At 32.0% G+C, this 16,088-nt stretch overlaps 2 protein-coding genes across 3 annotated transcripts; one reads left to right on the plus strand and one right to left on the minus strand.

Moving 5' to 3' along the window:
* Positions 1–5,764, minus strand: LOC130895054 (epsilon-sarcoglycan). Of its 2 annotated transcripts, XM_057802165.1 has the most exons (5): positions 5,124–5,764; positions 3,657–3,831; positions 2,220–2,434; positions 2,010–2,093; positions 1–930 (listed from the first exon to the last, which is right to left on the minus strand). In XM_057802165.1, exons 1-5 carry the CDS (start codon positions 5,666–5,668, stop codon positions 714–716), a joined length of 1,236 nt encoding a protein of 411 aa, XP_057658148.1. In that variant the 5' UTR covers positions 5,669–5,764; the 3' UTR covers positions 1–713. The 2 variants fall into 2 exon arrangements, with proteins under 2 accessions (XP_057658148.1, XP_057658149.1); XM_057802166.1 differs by lacking the exon at positions 2,010–2,093.
* A 201-nt stretch (positions 5,765–5,965) lies between these two features.
* LOC130895055 (ATP-dependent RNA helicase SUV3 homolog, mitochondrial) lies at positions 5,966–14,721 on the plus strand. The gene is made up of 11 exons (XM_057802167.1): positions 5,966–6,361; positions 6,420–6,811; positions 6,863–6,974; positions 7,029–7,250; positions 7,817–8,039; positions 8,507–8,626; positions 8,684–8,864; positions 9,621–9,800; positions 11,073–11,221; positions 13,073–13,269; positions 14,448–14,721. The coding sequence occupies exons 1-11, from the start codon at positions 6,058–6,060 to the stop codon at positions 14,621–14,623; spliced, it is 2,256 nt and encodes a 751-aa protein (XP_057658150.1). The 5' UTR covers positions 5,966–6,057; the 3' UTR covers positions 14,624–14,721.
* The last annotated feature ends 1,367 nt before the right edge of the window (positions 14,722–16,088 follow it).

The raw sequence follows: 16,088 nt of genomic DNA on the forward strand, positions 1-16,088 counted from the left end.
TTTTCCGTAACATTGCTGAAGCAACTAACAGTTCAGTATACTTGTTTTCCCATTACATTGCATTATCTACTAAACCATCTGGAATCCTTCATTTTCCATTGCTGTAGCTACTAGAACATTCCAGAATCCTACTTTTTCCATAACTGTGCTGGAGCTACTAAACCCTTCTTTTTCTATAATATTGCTGGAGCTAGTAACAGTCCATAACCCCTTCTTTTTCCATAATATTGCAGGAGCTACTAGAACAGTCCTGTTTCCTTTTCTTTTCTATGATATTGCAGGACCTATTAGAACATTCCGGAATCCTTCTTTTTCCATAATTTTGACGGAGCTACTAACAGTCCAGTACCTTTCTTTTTCCATGTTATTGCAGGAGCTACTAATAGTCAACAATCCTTCTTTTTAGATATGTAGGAGCTACTAAACAGTTCAGAATCCTCCTATTGTCATAACATTTCTGGAGCTACTCAACAAGTCCAAAATCCTTTTTTTTTCATGATATTGTAGGAGCTACTGAACAGTCCCGAATACTTTTCTCCATAATAGTTCAAGAGCTACTAATAGTCTAGAATCCATAAATCATTATAATACAACACTATACAAAAACCAAAATCTTCTTTTTGCTCACAATCTAGCAACTACTAGTTGAATAAATATGTTTTTTTTTGTGGGATTTAACAATACCAAGTCTTTTCTAAGAGATCGGTTTGTTGTCACAAATCTGGAGTACCTCTGGGTTTAACATACGGAGGAGGACTAGGTCTACAGTGTACCCCACGGTTCATAGTTGAATTAGGACTATTTGAGTGGCTGCAAAGATCCGGTGAAAGTGTAGTTTCTCTGTTAAAACTTCTTATAGATTCTGATGGTCTGTGTATTGTTTCTGAATAGCTGATTTGATCGGAAGTCATGTCATATATATGACTAGCCCTAAAATGAAATAACAGATTGTACTTATTATGAGATTAGAAATAAACAATAAACAACAAGAATAATTAATTCCAGTTAGTGGGAATTTGAAAGGTGAAATACTTTGTTACGTTTGGAGTAGATACTAGGCAACTATGACGTTATAAAACAAAGATTGTTAAAAAAATCAAAGATCAGCGATTTAAGTGGTTGGGGCATGTACGGAGAGAAGGAAAAAAAAATCTATAGCATTTAATATGATGCAATGAGATATCGGTGGTAGAAAAAGAAGCGACAGGCTTAAGACAAAATGGTTAAAAGAGGTGGAAGATGACCTAAGTAGTGTAGGAGTTTCTAAGTCATAGATAGTTATGGTTTCATAGAGTTTTTAATTTTTCTATGTTTAAGATATTAAGACATTTTTGATAGATGGCGGTAGCTACGCCGTTTGCAATAATGCTTAAGTCAACAGCACTTGAGCCTCTTATTATCAAACAAACATCAGTAACATATCGATATAGGAGGTGGAGAATTTTTGTTTCAAAAACTGAAGTATTAAACATTCTCAAACTTCAAAGCTTAGCTTGTTGGGAAAGAATAGTTTGTTAATACTGATAGAAAAAGACAGGAAAGAGGAAATTGTGGCGAAATAAGCGACAAGGTGTAGACGTGAACTATGGGGTCCGATCCACCTCAACTAAAGGATCTAAAGAGCATGTTTGCGGCACAACCCTATTAGGGGTGTTACGACATTATTATATATTACTATACTTTGAGATATCAAAATTATTATTCATGTGAAGATGACGTGAGCCTTCGCTATACTTTTTCATATATTAATTGTGAAGAACTTTTTATATAAAGAAACTCATTTTGAGTCAAATAAAAAACAAATTTTAATAAAAAAATATATACGATTCATCGGTGTTCGTAGGAAAAAAAGCGTACACAGCTCGATAGAAAGTACCTTTTTTACAATGGTTTATTCTCATGTATTATAGTATTGTAGATACATGCAGTTAATTAATTATTTGAATAAATACAAATCAGACATCGCTGCAATAAAATTATTAAAGCCGCAATTTTCTAATTATTTTTACCTTTTATATATATAATGATCATAATAGTAATCCATACAAATATGAAATAAGTTGTGAAAATAAATTTCACTCTCTTCGTCTTCCCTAAAATTAATATATAAAAAAAATCATAATAAAATCATAAGTTATATCATCAGTTCCTTAATGGGGATTTAAAAAAGAAAAATCAAAAAAAAAGTTTATAAATGTTAAAGTAAAATGTTTACTTACAATTCGTCGTGATGAAAACATAGTAAAAAAGACAGGAATAATCCTAAAATAATTAGTATTAACACCGGAACTAACAGAGATACCATAAGTTCATTATAATAACTTCTTTGTGGTACATCAAATTTTGATATCGATTGCCATACATCACCATGCATATAGTAATCATCTTTTACTATTTCATTAGTTCGGTGCATGGCGGAATTATTATTATCAACCTAAAAATAAATCTAGATAACTGAATATTCGACAATATCTGACAAAAGCAGATGCCAATTCACCTGAATATATAAGAACTGATGTGATTCGACCTCAAAAGATATCAATTAACATGAAGTGACAATTGGGTTCAATGGATGTTAATTGACAATATCTGACAAAGGTAAAGGACAATTCACCCGAATCTATGAGAATTGATGTGATTCGACTCAGCGTCAATAGACATCAGAAGACATCAATCAACATAAAGTCAATATCGACCTCAATCCTACATCTATACCAGAATAACAATTACATTAGCTGTTTTCCATTTACCTTCAAGAGAATTGAGACACTCGGTTATGTGAGTATCACGACCACGATATTTCTTGTTCCACTTAGTCCAGACCGTTATAATGGTCTGCGAGGTGTTTTGAGTATTGAGATAAATATTAACGAATGGCAAAGCAGAAACAATGAGAGGTTGTGTTGCCATTAGAACTCTAAGCTCCAATATCATAAAATCCAAACTCGTATGGGATTGCCTAGAAAAATTGAACGAGCTAGACAAGAAAAAGAAAATTACCTTACAATGGGCCTTCATGACACTCAAACCCTTCTGTAGTATCAGCTACAGAACAATAGAGAAAGCACTGAAAAAGAAGGTAGATACGAGCAAAACCAATTATTGGGATAACCTACAGGGGCTGAGATAGGCAAAGACTCTTTTGTAGTTCTAAGTAAGAACAATCTACGTACACTAACAGGAGTTCTATCGCCTCAACAAACACGTGACGACGCTAGACCTAGCAGATAATGTGGAGTGCAGATTTTGTTGCACAGAGGACGAAAACTCTATCCACTTTCTCTTAAAGTGTAAAACACTAAGGAACCCAGAGGAACCCATGATCGAATCAAATCTTCACTTGGGGCGTCACGTAACCGTCGAATATTGTAACGTGAACTGAATCTTCGACGAGCAATTGCACACGATTTATTGGCTTTGAAATACGCTTCAAATGTAAACGAACGTTTTTCACCCGTCCACTGCGACATCTCCACTAAATAACCGGCACGAAGGACGATGACAACGCTGCCCCCTCCGCGCCCCAAAGCGATCGATGCTAATGACAAAATTCGAAATTCAAATCCTAATTCTGTCAACAAACATGCGTTATATAGTTGGTTTGTGGAATATGCACTAATTTATGGAAATTTTAATTGTTGAAAAAATATATTTACCAAATGGAATGAACACCAATCTAACACAAATCCAGCTTCTCTAAAATATCTCTCGACTGAAGTCTTTTTAAAATCTCTCGGACATGATGGTAAATTTGAAAGTGGTGTAACTTCTTTTTGGAGTTCTATCAGTTCAGTAGAAAATGCTGTTTCACTACCTAATCTTATTACCACTCTAAAAGTAAAAGGAATGCACTAAATATAAATAGTTGTAAATGACTAGAAATTATAAACTACTTGAAGTTGAAGGTACTCAAGAAAATATATCTGCTCTTAATAGAAAAAAATCAGCAAAATTTCTAAAAAATGCGCACTACCCATTAAAAATGTTTGTCCACCGTATAATTTGCGTGATAAACAAAAAATAAAAACATTACGAATGTTCGCATTCTCTGTAATAATTTCCACAAATAATCGTCGTCTATTTGGTTGAGAACGGGAGACTGTGACGATCAAATCGTTACTTTTAGTACATTCTTCCTGTTCAATTCTTTCAAATACTCTTTGCACATCTACGAGGAATGCTTGGTATCATTGTCATGCTAGAAGATAAATTTTCTTCTTATCAGGCACTGGCCGGAACGTAATACATCTTTTTCAATATTTTTTATAGCCTTCTTTTTTCAAAATCTGTCAAATTTTTACGTGGTCTTTAATCATCCTTCCTCCAAAACATCCCCAAGTCATCATCAAACCTCAGCGCTTTACAATTGGGATTACACATGGATCTAACATCTGTTCTTCCTTGATCTGTGCACAAAGAGTCTTCTTTTAGACCCAAAACCTTAAACTTTGGCTCATCACTCCATAAAACTCTCCATGGATCTAACATCAGTTCTTCCTTTGACCTGTGCACAAACAGTCTTCTCTAGACCCAAAAACCTTAAACTTTGGCTCATCACTCCATAAAACTCTCCATGGATCTAACATCAGTTCTTCCTTTGACCTGTGCACAAACAGTCTTCTCTAGACCCAAAAACCTTAAACTTTGGCTCATCAAACCATAAAACTCTCCATGGATCTAACATCAGTTCTTCCTTTGACCTGTGCACAAACAGTCTTCTCTAGACCCAAAAACCTTAAACTTTGGCTCATCACTCCATAAAACTCTCCCCTATTATTCCAATTTTCATGTTCTTCAGCCCACTGCAATCATTCAACTGTACAGCTTCTCTCAATCTCCTTTTTATTGTAGAAATTCTCAAAGATATATCCCAAAATTCATTGATCTGAGCTGCTATCTCTGAACCCGTGAGTCGTCGATCATGTTTACTGATTGATACAATATGTTTTTCTTCAGCAGTTGTAGTTTTTCGAGGCCACCCTGAACGTTATTAAATTTAAATGAATGGATGTACATCCATTTTTCAAATGAATAACTTTATTAACTATGTACATACTAGGAATATATAATGGAAAGTGAATATTATTAAAAATTTTCCACAAAATTTGTTATTAAGTACTTACCCTTCTCCTTCTCTTGGATTAGGTGGTTTTCTAGCACCTAATTCTACTGCCGAATTAAGTAGAGTAACATATAAATCGAAAGCGCTGTTTTTCCACAACTCTTTGCGGAAAACGTTTTTTAATGATTCCATTCTAACCACATCAAACATATCTTCAACATTCAAATTATCAATTTTAAGGTGTACCTCGTATTTAGCTGAATTCAGTTTTTCGGAAATGACGATATTGAGATTTTCTACTCTAGTTTCATACGTTTTCTTATTGAGAGCTACTATTTCTAATGGAATATTGTCGATAACTTTGGGAGGTACTCCATATAAAAAACCAGATCGATGTTGTTCACTATAAAGATAATTTATCCACGAAGGTAAATCTGGGGCATCTAATAACGAGGCTTGATATACAAACTGATCTTTTATACCTTCGTATGTCCAGTTAAACATTGGAGGATCTAGAGCTATTGCAAAAACTTCGGTCATAAGGACATTTGCATCTTTTGCATTTGCAAACGCCAATGAGCAAACTATTATTGTTTGTATCAACATTTTAGTAAAATACTGGAGGAGATTTCTAACTATTAACTGCTAAATTTAGATCAATAATTTATTTTTGAATACGAATTCTCCGCGCAAGCTCTAAATAAGGAGTAGTTCTAATGACTCAAAGGTAATGTTATTTGAACTACCCCAGAAACTAAGTAAATCACCTGATATCGCTTTCAAAAAGGTTTACGATCCTTATTTAAATTCGAGTTATTGCTTAAACAATAAAACCCATCTAGCTATTGTGTTAAATTAAAAGTAATTTTTTCGAAGACCTATTGGTAGATAGAGACTATCACCATAAAAAAGAAGATTAAGAGATACTGGTATAATATAACCTTAAAATTTACATCCAAACAGTTTACTTATGATTTGTATATATCTTTTTAAATATGTTAAAAAATACCAGTAAAATTAGACATTTGTGCGCAGTAACTCAAAGTTTCAATAATATAAAATTGATTAATGAAGTGAAAGGAACATGCCTAGTTAATTACCACCAGATTAGACCAAAAAAAGATGATTCTAGTTTATCATCTTTGTTTGTTCCTGTACAAATTAAACCTAACACTGATGATATAAATGTAGGAACGGAACTTACTGGAAATTTGAACAAATCAGATTTATTAAAAATTTTAAACAAATTTTACCAGAAGAAGGAAGTTACAGCGTTACTTATTGAAAATGGCCTCGATCGTAAGTTATTAGTAGGGAATAAATGCTTTTTATAACAAAATGTTTATGAACGTTACAGAATATTTGCAACACCAAGCATATGTGAGTTTCCGGAGGTATTGTTTAGAGGCTCAAAATCTTCCAACCGATATTCACGTTGTGTTTAGTGATATTTTACAAGGAGCTGGAAATGTTCTCGACCTTTTTCCTTATTTCCTTCGCCATGCCAAAATAATGTTTCCTCACTTGGATTGTATGGATGATTTGAAAAAAATATCAGATTTAAGGTTACCAGCTAATTGGTATCCTGAAGCTAGAGCAATAAATAGGAAAATTATTTTTCATGCCGGTCCTACCAACTCGGGAAAAACTTATCATGCTTTAGAAAGGTTCATAACATCAAAATCAGGAGTTTACTGTGGACCTTTAAAGCTACTAGCAAATGAAGTTTTTAATAAATCAAATAATAGGGTATGTATGTTTATCAATAAAGTATTTTTTTTAACTGCTCGAATAATTTAGGGAACTCCATGTGATTTGGTAACAGGTGAAGAGAGAAATTTTGCAGATCCTTCAGGAAATGCTTCTAATCACGTTTCTTGTACAGTGGAAATGACATCTGTAATTAATCCTTGTAAGTTCATATTCTTATGAGGAAATTGAATAAATTTAAAGAAAAATATTTCAGACGAAGTAGCTGTAATAGATGAAATTCAGATGATAAGAGATCCCCAGAGAGGTTGGGCATGGACAAGAGCATTATTGGGGCTTAAAGCTGAAGAAATACATCTTTGTGGAGAAGCCGGAGCAATTGATTTGGTAAAACAAATTAGTTTAACAACTGGAGAAGATTTGGAAATTCGTAACTATAAGAGACTGACTCCTTTAAAAATTGAAGATTCTGCTGTAGGTTTGTACAACATTTCAATTTATTTAAATAATTCCAAAATTATTATCAAATTTATGGAAACTTTGAGTCTATAAAGAGAGGTTATGCATCCAATAGTATTAAAATTCTTTAAATTATGAGTTTTAATGGTACAAGGATTAAAAATAATCATCTGGGAATAAAAACGATACAATTTAATGGTAAATAATTTTGGGGTACCAAAAAAGTTGTTATAAGTGAGAAAAAGCACAAAACAAAATAAATAGAAGATATGAGAAAACTTTATATAGAAAGTTATGAAAATGTTGTGGAGAAACAAGATTTTTTATTTTCAAAATGTACAATCTACTTCTATTGAGTAATAAGTAAATGGTATGTCTTTTGGCAGCTACTGTTCATTAACAGTTCTCTGAGAGATAGATCTTCGGCCCATTGTCTTTTTAGTCTTCTTCCTTGCAGTGGGAGGCTGAACTGTGTTGATTAGTTGTTTGCTATTGTTTGCACCTTCATAAGTTGCTTTCCATTTCCAATTTTTTTAGACGTTAATTATTTTTCATATTTGAAATTATTAATATATTATATTACAGGATTGTTAGAAAATGTACTTCCTGGCGACTGTATAGTTTGCTTCAGCAAAAACGATATCTACAATGTTTCTAGAGGAATAGAAGCAACAGGAAGAGAGGTTGCCGTCATTTATGGTGGCCTGCCTCCTGGGACAAAGTTAGCACAAGCCGCAAAATTCAATGATCCAGAAAATAGTTGTAAGATATTAGTAGCTACAGATGCTATCGGTATGGGTCTTAACTTGTATGTTATACATTTTATGTTTTGGACCATATTTCACTTGGAAAAATCAAAACCCAATTATAATTCAATCATAAAACCCAAAATATTCCAATCAAATTTGAATTTATTCAAAGAAAATATAGTTGAAATTGAAATTAGCTATTCTCTGTTTCCTAGTGCAATAACAGAATCCATTAAATAGAGTAGAAAAGTTAAAGTATGTGTATTGCAAACATCATCAGAGCTGTAACTAACTATAACATGTAGAATGATGAAACTTCTCTTTTAAAAAGCTTTCCTATTTAATTATTCAAAAATCATCTAAAACAAAGCGAAATCTAAGCCAACAGCCCTGATATCAGCTTATTTGGGATGAAATAAAATAATTTTTATAATGAATCCACCATATGATAAATATTAAATTGAAAGTTCCAAGTAACATATGGTCATTTAATAGTTTTATTAATAGTTCTTTTTATGTATCTTAGGAGTATAAAACGGGTAGTATTTTATTCTTTAATAAAGGCTTCAATGAATGAGAAAGGAGAAAGAGAAATGGATACCATTTCTGTTTCATCTGCTCTACAAATTGCAGGAAGGGCAGGACGGTAAGTCATTTCTTTCCCTTATCTGTTCACACACTTGGAACTTAATTTTTGTTTAAGATATGGAACTCAATGGCCAGAAGGATCGGTAACAACGTTCAAACCCGAAGATTTACCTACTCTTCAAAATTTATTGTCTTCAGAACCAGATCCTATCACTCAAGCGGGTTTGCATCCAACAGCCGAACAGATAGAACTTTATGCGTATCATTTACCAAATTCTACACTTAGCAATCTAATGGTACTATAAATAACCTTTGTTTACTATTTCACTAAATAAGTTAATTCTTATCTACCTAAATCTTTCTGAGATGCTTCTTTAAGTTGACTGGTATGTGGTTTCTGTCTTTTGAGTAGATCTTCCTTCAGATGATGTGTCCGGATATCTCATAATTGTGATGGAATATATAATTTTTTTGGATTTCTTTTTCCCTATTGTTACCACTAGAACCTCAGACCCTGTCAATATAATTAAGTTTCATGATTCACAATTAGATTCCCATTTTAAATGCTTAGATTCCTTTGAGTGTTTTCATTCTTCCACTGAGTACAGCAGTATTGAGTAAATTCCCATTTTAGTTTTCATTTCATAGGATCTTGATCATCTTAACGAATGCTGATATAGATTGTTCAAACTGTTTTAGACTCTTTCAACCTAATTATAGACTATGTCTGATAATTCACCATATTTCTGTATTTCTAAAATGTAGATTGCACCCAGTATAGGTATTAAGTAACTTCTTCATTTCATAGGATCTTGTTCATCTTAACAAATGCTGATATAGATTGTTCAAGTTGGACTTAAGTTAAGTTAGATTAGAATTATTTTCTTTTCTCTTCAAAATGGCGACTGTTAATTTTATGAACTCTCATTATTCTGTATTAGATTAAAATTTTAAAGCATCAATTAATAATTTGAAGTTAGGTTATTAGGTAGAGTTGTATTTAATTATAGATCTTATTAAGATTACTTTATATATTTTTATATTTTTTTCAGGATATTTTTATAAACCTTTCAACAGTAGACGATTCCTTATATTTTATGTGTCAAACTGAAGACTTCAAGTTTTTGGCTGATATGATTCAACACGTACCATTACCTCTTAGGGCTAGATACTTGTTCTGTTGTGCACCAATTAATAAAAAGATGCCCTTCGTGTGTACCATGTTTTTAAAGGTAAAGATTTATTATATGAATTTGAAGGAATGTTGCCTCAACCTGTTCTTTTTTCACCTCAAATCATGTTTATTTGATAGATATTTTAATCAATTCTAGAGTTTCATAGTGTTTGTGATCATGTGCCATCACAATTAAACTATTTCTATATAAGCACCTAATATATGTTTTTGCAAAACTTCAAGACAGGTTCCTGTTTCTTTGTTTGTTACAAAGTATGGAGCTTTTCTACAAAGATACATCAGATTTCAAATTCGGATTATATGTAGGGAGGATGTCCAGAGCTGTCCTTGTAACTGGACCATCAACAGCTCCAATTCCAAAGTTGTATTGGATGTTATTTTTCTTGAAAGTTTGATGATATTCATACTGCACATACGGTTTACACCAACACTCACAATTACTCTGTCTGCCCGCGTTTCGATCACCAAGTTATCATCTTCAGAGACTAAACAGTTTACCTTCAGTCTCTGGAGATGATAACTTGGTTATCGAAACGAGCATCAGACAGTGTAATTGTGTGTTGGTGTAATGTTGAAAGTTTGATGGTACAAATATTATTTACTTGATCAGTAAAACACAGAATGAATTTCTGAGTACCTTGTCAGAGGTCGTTGGCATTATGTATATGCTCCTTAGATATTCTAATGAAGGCTAATCTATCAAACACCAAGTGGAGAGGTGTGAAATTTTGATGATTGTTAGTGCTATGGTTGTGTATGTTCTCATATTATGTGTATTAAATTGATTATTGTTACTCTAAATTGCTTTTCTATACCACATGTAAGGATTGAAGGTGATTGACCTCCAATCCGTGTCTACTGCCTGTCCATAATTTATGCTGATTCCGTTATATATACAAAATAGAAAGTACCTCAACATTACTTAATCGAATGTTATAGTTACAAAGTTTGTTATTTATTAACGTCGCGTTTCTAACATTATGTGGTTTTTAATTGACTCGAATTACAGGTTTTTTTATTAATCGTGACTTATAATTAACCTTAGAAATTTCTAACGACCTTCTGGTTAAATAACCGTCCCATATGTGATTCTTACAATCACATAGTGCATCCTCCGCAGTATTTTATCTAATTTCTACCAATCAGAATTTCGAAGCTCATATTGCATTATTACCTGCAATTTTAATATGTTTATATCGAAGAAGGGGCTACTAAGACTTGATTTCAATCTGTACACTTTATTTTTACAAATTGTTTTATTTATTTTAATGAAAAAAATTTTTTTTTAACCAACATTTTTTGGTTTTAGTTTGCAAGACAGTACAGTAAAAATGAAATGATAACGTTTGACTGGCTTTGTAGAACTATCGGATGGCCTTTACAACCACCAAAGACAATATTAGATTTAGTCCATTTAGAAGCTGTATTCGACGTCCTCGATTTGTATTTATGGTTAAGGTAAGTTGTATTTAAATTACCATCGATTCAAAGCTGAAATGGGATGGAATTAGCGAGGATACTAGTCACTTTAGTCTATGTTCCTGGTTATAAGAATGTATATTTTACTGGGGCCGTGCTTATTTATGGTGTATGAAGACGAAAACTGCAAGAGATGTACTTTATGTAAAAAAAGTTACCTATCACTAGATCCAAAAAGTATCACAACTTATCAAAAATAAGCTATCCTTGCCCAATGGTTTCTTCGCAAAATGGTGCTTGATTAACGATTCAATAGTGCGAGGTGTAGGAAGAAACTGAATGCTCCACTTCACCATTCTAAAGTATAAAAAATACCTCTGAAAAGAGGATCTAATCTAAGAAGATAGATACTGAAATTAATTAGAATTGTGGAACTGGAAAACAAGCTGTAGATATTGATACCGGCTCTTATGGGTGGCCAGTAAACCTTAAGGTCGCAGTGCTATGTAACCTCTAATTGACTATTTATTTATTTAAACAAATGATATAGTTTTTTTTGTAGGACGTTTATTTAATGTGTGTATATAATGAAACATTTAGCTCTAGATATTTTTCAATCTACATATGTGACACTAAAATTGTTTTCTAGCTCTTCTTAAAAAAGTACTGATTCTGATATTACTTTTTGAATTCGTTTTATAACGTTTATTTCATTATAGAAAATAGTGTGATAAACAATTATTTAAACAATTTCAAACCAAGCCGCTTGAGTAATTCAGTTTTTAGTTGTATGTATGTATATTCGGGTGCCATGTATACATCATCCAAAGGATCTATTGTGTCTCTGTGATACTAGGTATTCTCAGTGCTTACAGTTGATCTATTAATTCCACTCCTCTTAGAAATTTCAGAATTTGGGATGATTCCAGCTGTCTTTTATTTTGTAAGCTCCCAGTTGTAATCATCTGGTGTTCCATTATGTCTCACACATTGAGAAAATGTGATAAAGGTTCAGTCCTCTGCGCAGCATGTGGTGTATGGTTTGTTTATCTAAGACTAGTAGTGAAAAATTCACGCTTTGTTTTATTTATGCCTCTTGTTTGTTTACGTAAATACCTAAATATACAATAACTAAGTTTTAAATGTTTAACAATATTACAAACTTTGGTTTTTATCAACCTTGTCCTCGCGTCAGTTCATATTGGTCTTTGTGATTTCTTCAGGTGGCCATTGAGGCAACAGTGCCCCGACAGGGGTTAGTATTCGTAGGTTGCTCTGATATATTCAGCAAATCTTTTCTAGCTATAGTTTCCCAGGAGTGTCTTTGCCTTTCTCAATTTCTTTAGATTGTCTCAGTAACTGATTTTATGTTCTTTTCCAATACTTTATAGTTCTGTAGCTAACACCACAAAAGAGTTCGAGTCCTATGAGGGCTTTGTTTGCCCAAACTTTAGCAAGTCTGCCAGCTATTTCATTCCTCTCCACTCCAGTGTGTCTCATAATCCATCAAAGGGTAATTTTATTTTTCTTTCTTAGCTTAGAGATCCAATAGCTGTTTGGGTATAGTATAAGATGATGATCTGTTTGCGATGATTTCTTTCTAGATTGAACTGGACACATTTTCAATTACATATATTACTGCTTGAAAAATGCTTTCAGAGTGTTTGGTTTTAGGCCTGTACACTTTTGATTCTAGTTCTGTTTGCTGTTTTGGATCCTAGTTTTCAGATATTGGTGGATAGCATACCTAAAAAGTAGTTTATAGTACCACTTTTGCAAGCATTTGTCGAAGCAATTGATAAGATCTAAAACCCTATGGCTAATTATTTATTATACAATAATGTGAATTGTAATTTTTCTAATGACAATATCGATGTAATTTAATTTTAGTTATCGTTTTACGGATTTATTCAATCAACCAGATTTGGTGAGAGATATGCAGAGGGAATTAGATCAAATTATCCAACAAGGTATTGTTCAATTAACAAGATTATTGAGAAATTCAGAAACAGGTATCAGTTCCGGAACTGCAGCTATCGATGACGATGAATTTTCAATGAGCAGACAAAAACAATCGTATTTGAGAGGTAATTAAATTTTTTTTTGTACAATTAACATAAATAAATCAGAAGTAATTCAAATAAATACCATGCGAATTTACATTTTTCAAATTTAGGTTGACATAAATAAATGTAACTTTTGCTGGTAGTCGACGTCGATGGTATCAGTGATCAAAGGTTGACGTATTGTGAGATTACTCTACCATTTACAAAGAATCCTCGGGATTCCAAAAGACGACTAAGAAATAATTAACTTCCTCAAAAAAATTTTTTTTATATAAATCAACCAAGAAATGATTCGTAAATTTTTTTAAGCCTACTTCATCTACACATTCTGGTGATAACTTTGTACTTAAATTAATGTTTTAGTGATATAATACGATCAAATCAAATCCTGAAAATTTCCTTGGCAGTTAAAGAGTTAACAGATATTGAAGAAAACTTTTTCACCGTTCAGCTTATGTCTTTGTTTTAAAAGCTATCTGGTTAACTCTTGACCTCAAAGCACTGATGAGCGCTGTTTAAATTCAAACAAAAAAAAACGATTCAACAAAAAATTGGGAGCCATATCGAGAATTACGAAATCTTGCATCTGAGTCAGTCAGAAAAGGAAAACGTGGGTATCTTGAGTTTCTGGAAGGTCTAAATTATACACACACTTTGGAGGGGCGATTGATAGAAACTAAAATTACGTTTATAATATTGTTAAACATTTAAAAGTTAGTTTAGGAATTTAAGTAAACAAACAATCTGTATAATTAAACAAAGCGTGAATTGTTTACTATTAACCTCATATAATCATAAATAGAGGCTAGAAAAGAGTAGGTTCCACTGCTGCAAACAAAATCCAAGCAGTTGCGCCTTTTTTTGAAAATATTAAATCACAAACTAGATATTAAGCCTATAAAAGTCTTTGTAAGGGTTAAATAGGTGAGATTTATTGAAACAATGTTCGGATTTCGTGCAGAACAGTGTGATTAGGGTAGGTTTCACCCTCTGTAAGATTCTGTAAACATTAAAATCCGATATCGTTGAAATATCGAGTTGTTTAAACGCGTCACGCTGTAGACGATTTCCTGTGCTTTATTTCTATCAGTTTGAGTGAATGATACATAGTTAATTAAATATTTTTTTAAATTGAGTTTAAATCGTTCAGTTCAAATTTCTATTGGAGAATGATTATTCTAATTTTCTTTGGTTTTTAGGTCAAAAGTCTATGAGTTTGGGAAAAGGTAAATTAACAGAGCGTCTTTTGGCGCAAGGCATTCTAACTCCGACCATGTTACAAGAATTGAAAAAAGAATGGAATAAAAATTCGGAAAATAAAACTGTCGACGAAGAACAGAAGAAAACTAGAAGAAAACGAAAAACCACCAAATAAGAAACATTCAGAATATCTAGATTTTTTTGTTATAATATTTTTTTATTTCCATTGTTTATGGGGGTTCACAATAAACATTTGAAAAATTGTACTTAAAATTAGCTACATACCCACTGTAGTATTTTCCCATACCGATTTTTAATATAAGACACAAAATTCAGTGCAGCTTTTGTTTTTCCTTGATATTTGAAGGCGATAACTTCGGTAAATAGTTCTGTAATCAAATCCTTAAAATCTGCCTTACAAGAAGTCTCCTAGAATGGAGTTCAAATCCTCATTACGTTTCGTTGGATATTAGGAATTTAAATCTAGTTTGAATGGTAGGAATAGGAGGATTGAAACTATTCTCCTTATAGGCGGTATTTCTTCTGATCAGATCCAAATCCTTGCTCCTTCTTTTTCACATCAATTTCCAAAGTTAGTTTCCTAAGGATCTTTTTTTAATGAAATACTTCTCTTCATATATACCATAGAAAATCTAAGTGCCATTACAATGCATTCGTGGTTCCTTTCTGGCATCTTGATTCCTCAGGGACAAAAGGGACACTTTTTTAATTCATTATTTTAAAAAATTAAAAGTATTTTATGTAAACGGAAATATTTATAGGGAAAATAATTGAACACACTTTTTTGTAAATTGGAATTCTTTAATAATTTTATATTTCTTACATCTATGACTAGTGCAAAAATTTTTAAACTGAAAGAATTCACTGCAATGGAAATATCTAACTAAATATTGGACAATTTCATGCTATTAAGATTTTTTTATTAACATAACAGGCTTTTAGTTTGGATGCTCTCAGTTTAGAATAAAAAAAATATTTTGATTTGTATCGGATAAACATTAATTCAATTTCAAAAGCGGAATATGTTTGGTTCAAATAAATAATTATTCCATTGCAATAAAATCTTCTGCTCACTTTCCTCAATAATATTTTTGATCAAAAATAACAATTTTTGTACATTACATTACAATGTATCCAATTATAAATTGTGAAATTTTTGCAAATAGACAAGGGATAGATTTTATTGGTACCCCAATATTTTTTAAGGTTGTATTGATAGTTAAAAAAATGTTGAAAAGACAAAGAAAATTTCATTAGTAAAACCTATAAATCCAACGAGTTGTTAACTAATTTCTTCAGTATTTTTTAAATAGTTTTCATTGGGAAATAAGGGAAAACACCAACCCAGACAATTTTTAGTAAGAGATAGTATTTATTCTTAAATTTTTTGAGGAAGGTTTATTTCTACCCCAAAAATATTGAAAAACCAAGCAAAATCTCAGAGATTTTATTAGTTAGATTTACTAATTAGTTTTTCTTTGAAATTTTTGAAATCGTCACCTCAATAAAAAGGCCCAAGAAATAAAGAGATTATTTTTTCAATATATCTGAAATTGACACCCGAGAAAATGCAAGAAGAAAAGCCAGAAATTTCATTAATAAGATAAATTAATTAGTCT

Source organism: Diorhabda carinulata, chromosome 6, assembly GCF_026250575.1.
Source record: "Diorhabda carinulata isolate Delta chromosome 6, icDioCari1.1, whole genome shotgun sequence".
In the NCBI taxonomy this organism is placed as follows: domain Eukaryota; kingdom Metazoa; phylum Arthropoda; class Insecta; order Coleoptera; family Chrysomelidae; genus Diorhabda; species Diorhabda carinulata.

What these genes read in the sequence shown, in the direction of transcription:
- LOC130895055 (XM_057802167.1), top strand. Translation starts at nt 6,058, where the DNA reads ATGTTAAAAAATACCAGTAAAATTAGACATTTGTGCGCAGTAACTCAA. An exon ending in TATTGAAAATGGCCTCGATC is followed by an intron (nt 6,362 to 6,419) that starts GTAAGTTATTAG and finishes TGAACGTTACAG; the next exon opens with AATATTTGCAACACCAAGCA. An exon ending in TGTGTACCATGTTTTTAAAG is followed by an intron (nt 9,801 to 11,072) that starts GTAAAGATTTAT and finishes TTTTGGTTTTAG; the next exon opens with TTTGCAAGACAGTACAGTAA.
- LOC130895054 (XM_057802165.1), bottom strand. Translation starts at nt 5,668, where the DNA reads ATGTTGATACAAACAATAATAGTTTGCTCATTGGCGTTTGCAAATGCA. An exon ending in AATCCAAGAGAAGGAGAAGG is followed by an intron (nt 3,832 to 5,123) that starts GTAAGTACTTAA and finishes TTTTACTTTTAG; the next exon opens with AGTGGTAATAAGATTAGGTA. An exon ending in TGTTTTCATCACGACGAATT is followed by an intron (nt 2,094 to 2,219) that starts GTAAGTAAACAT and finishes TATTAATTTTAG; the next exon opens with GGAAGACGAAGAGAGTGAAA.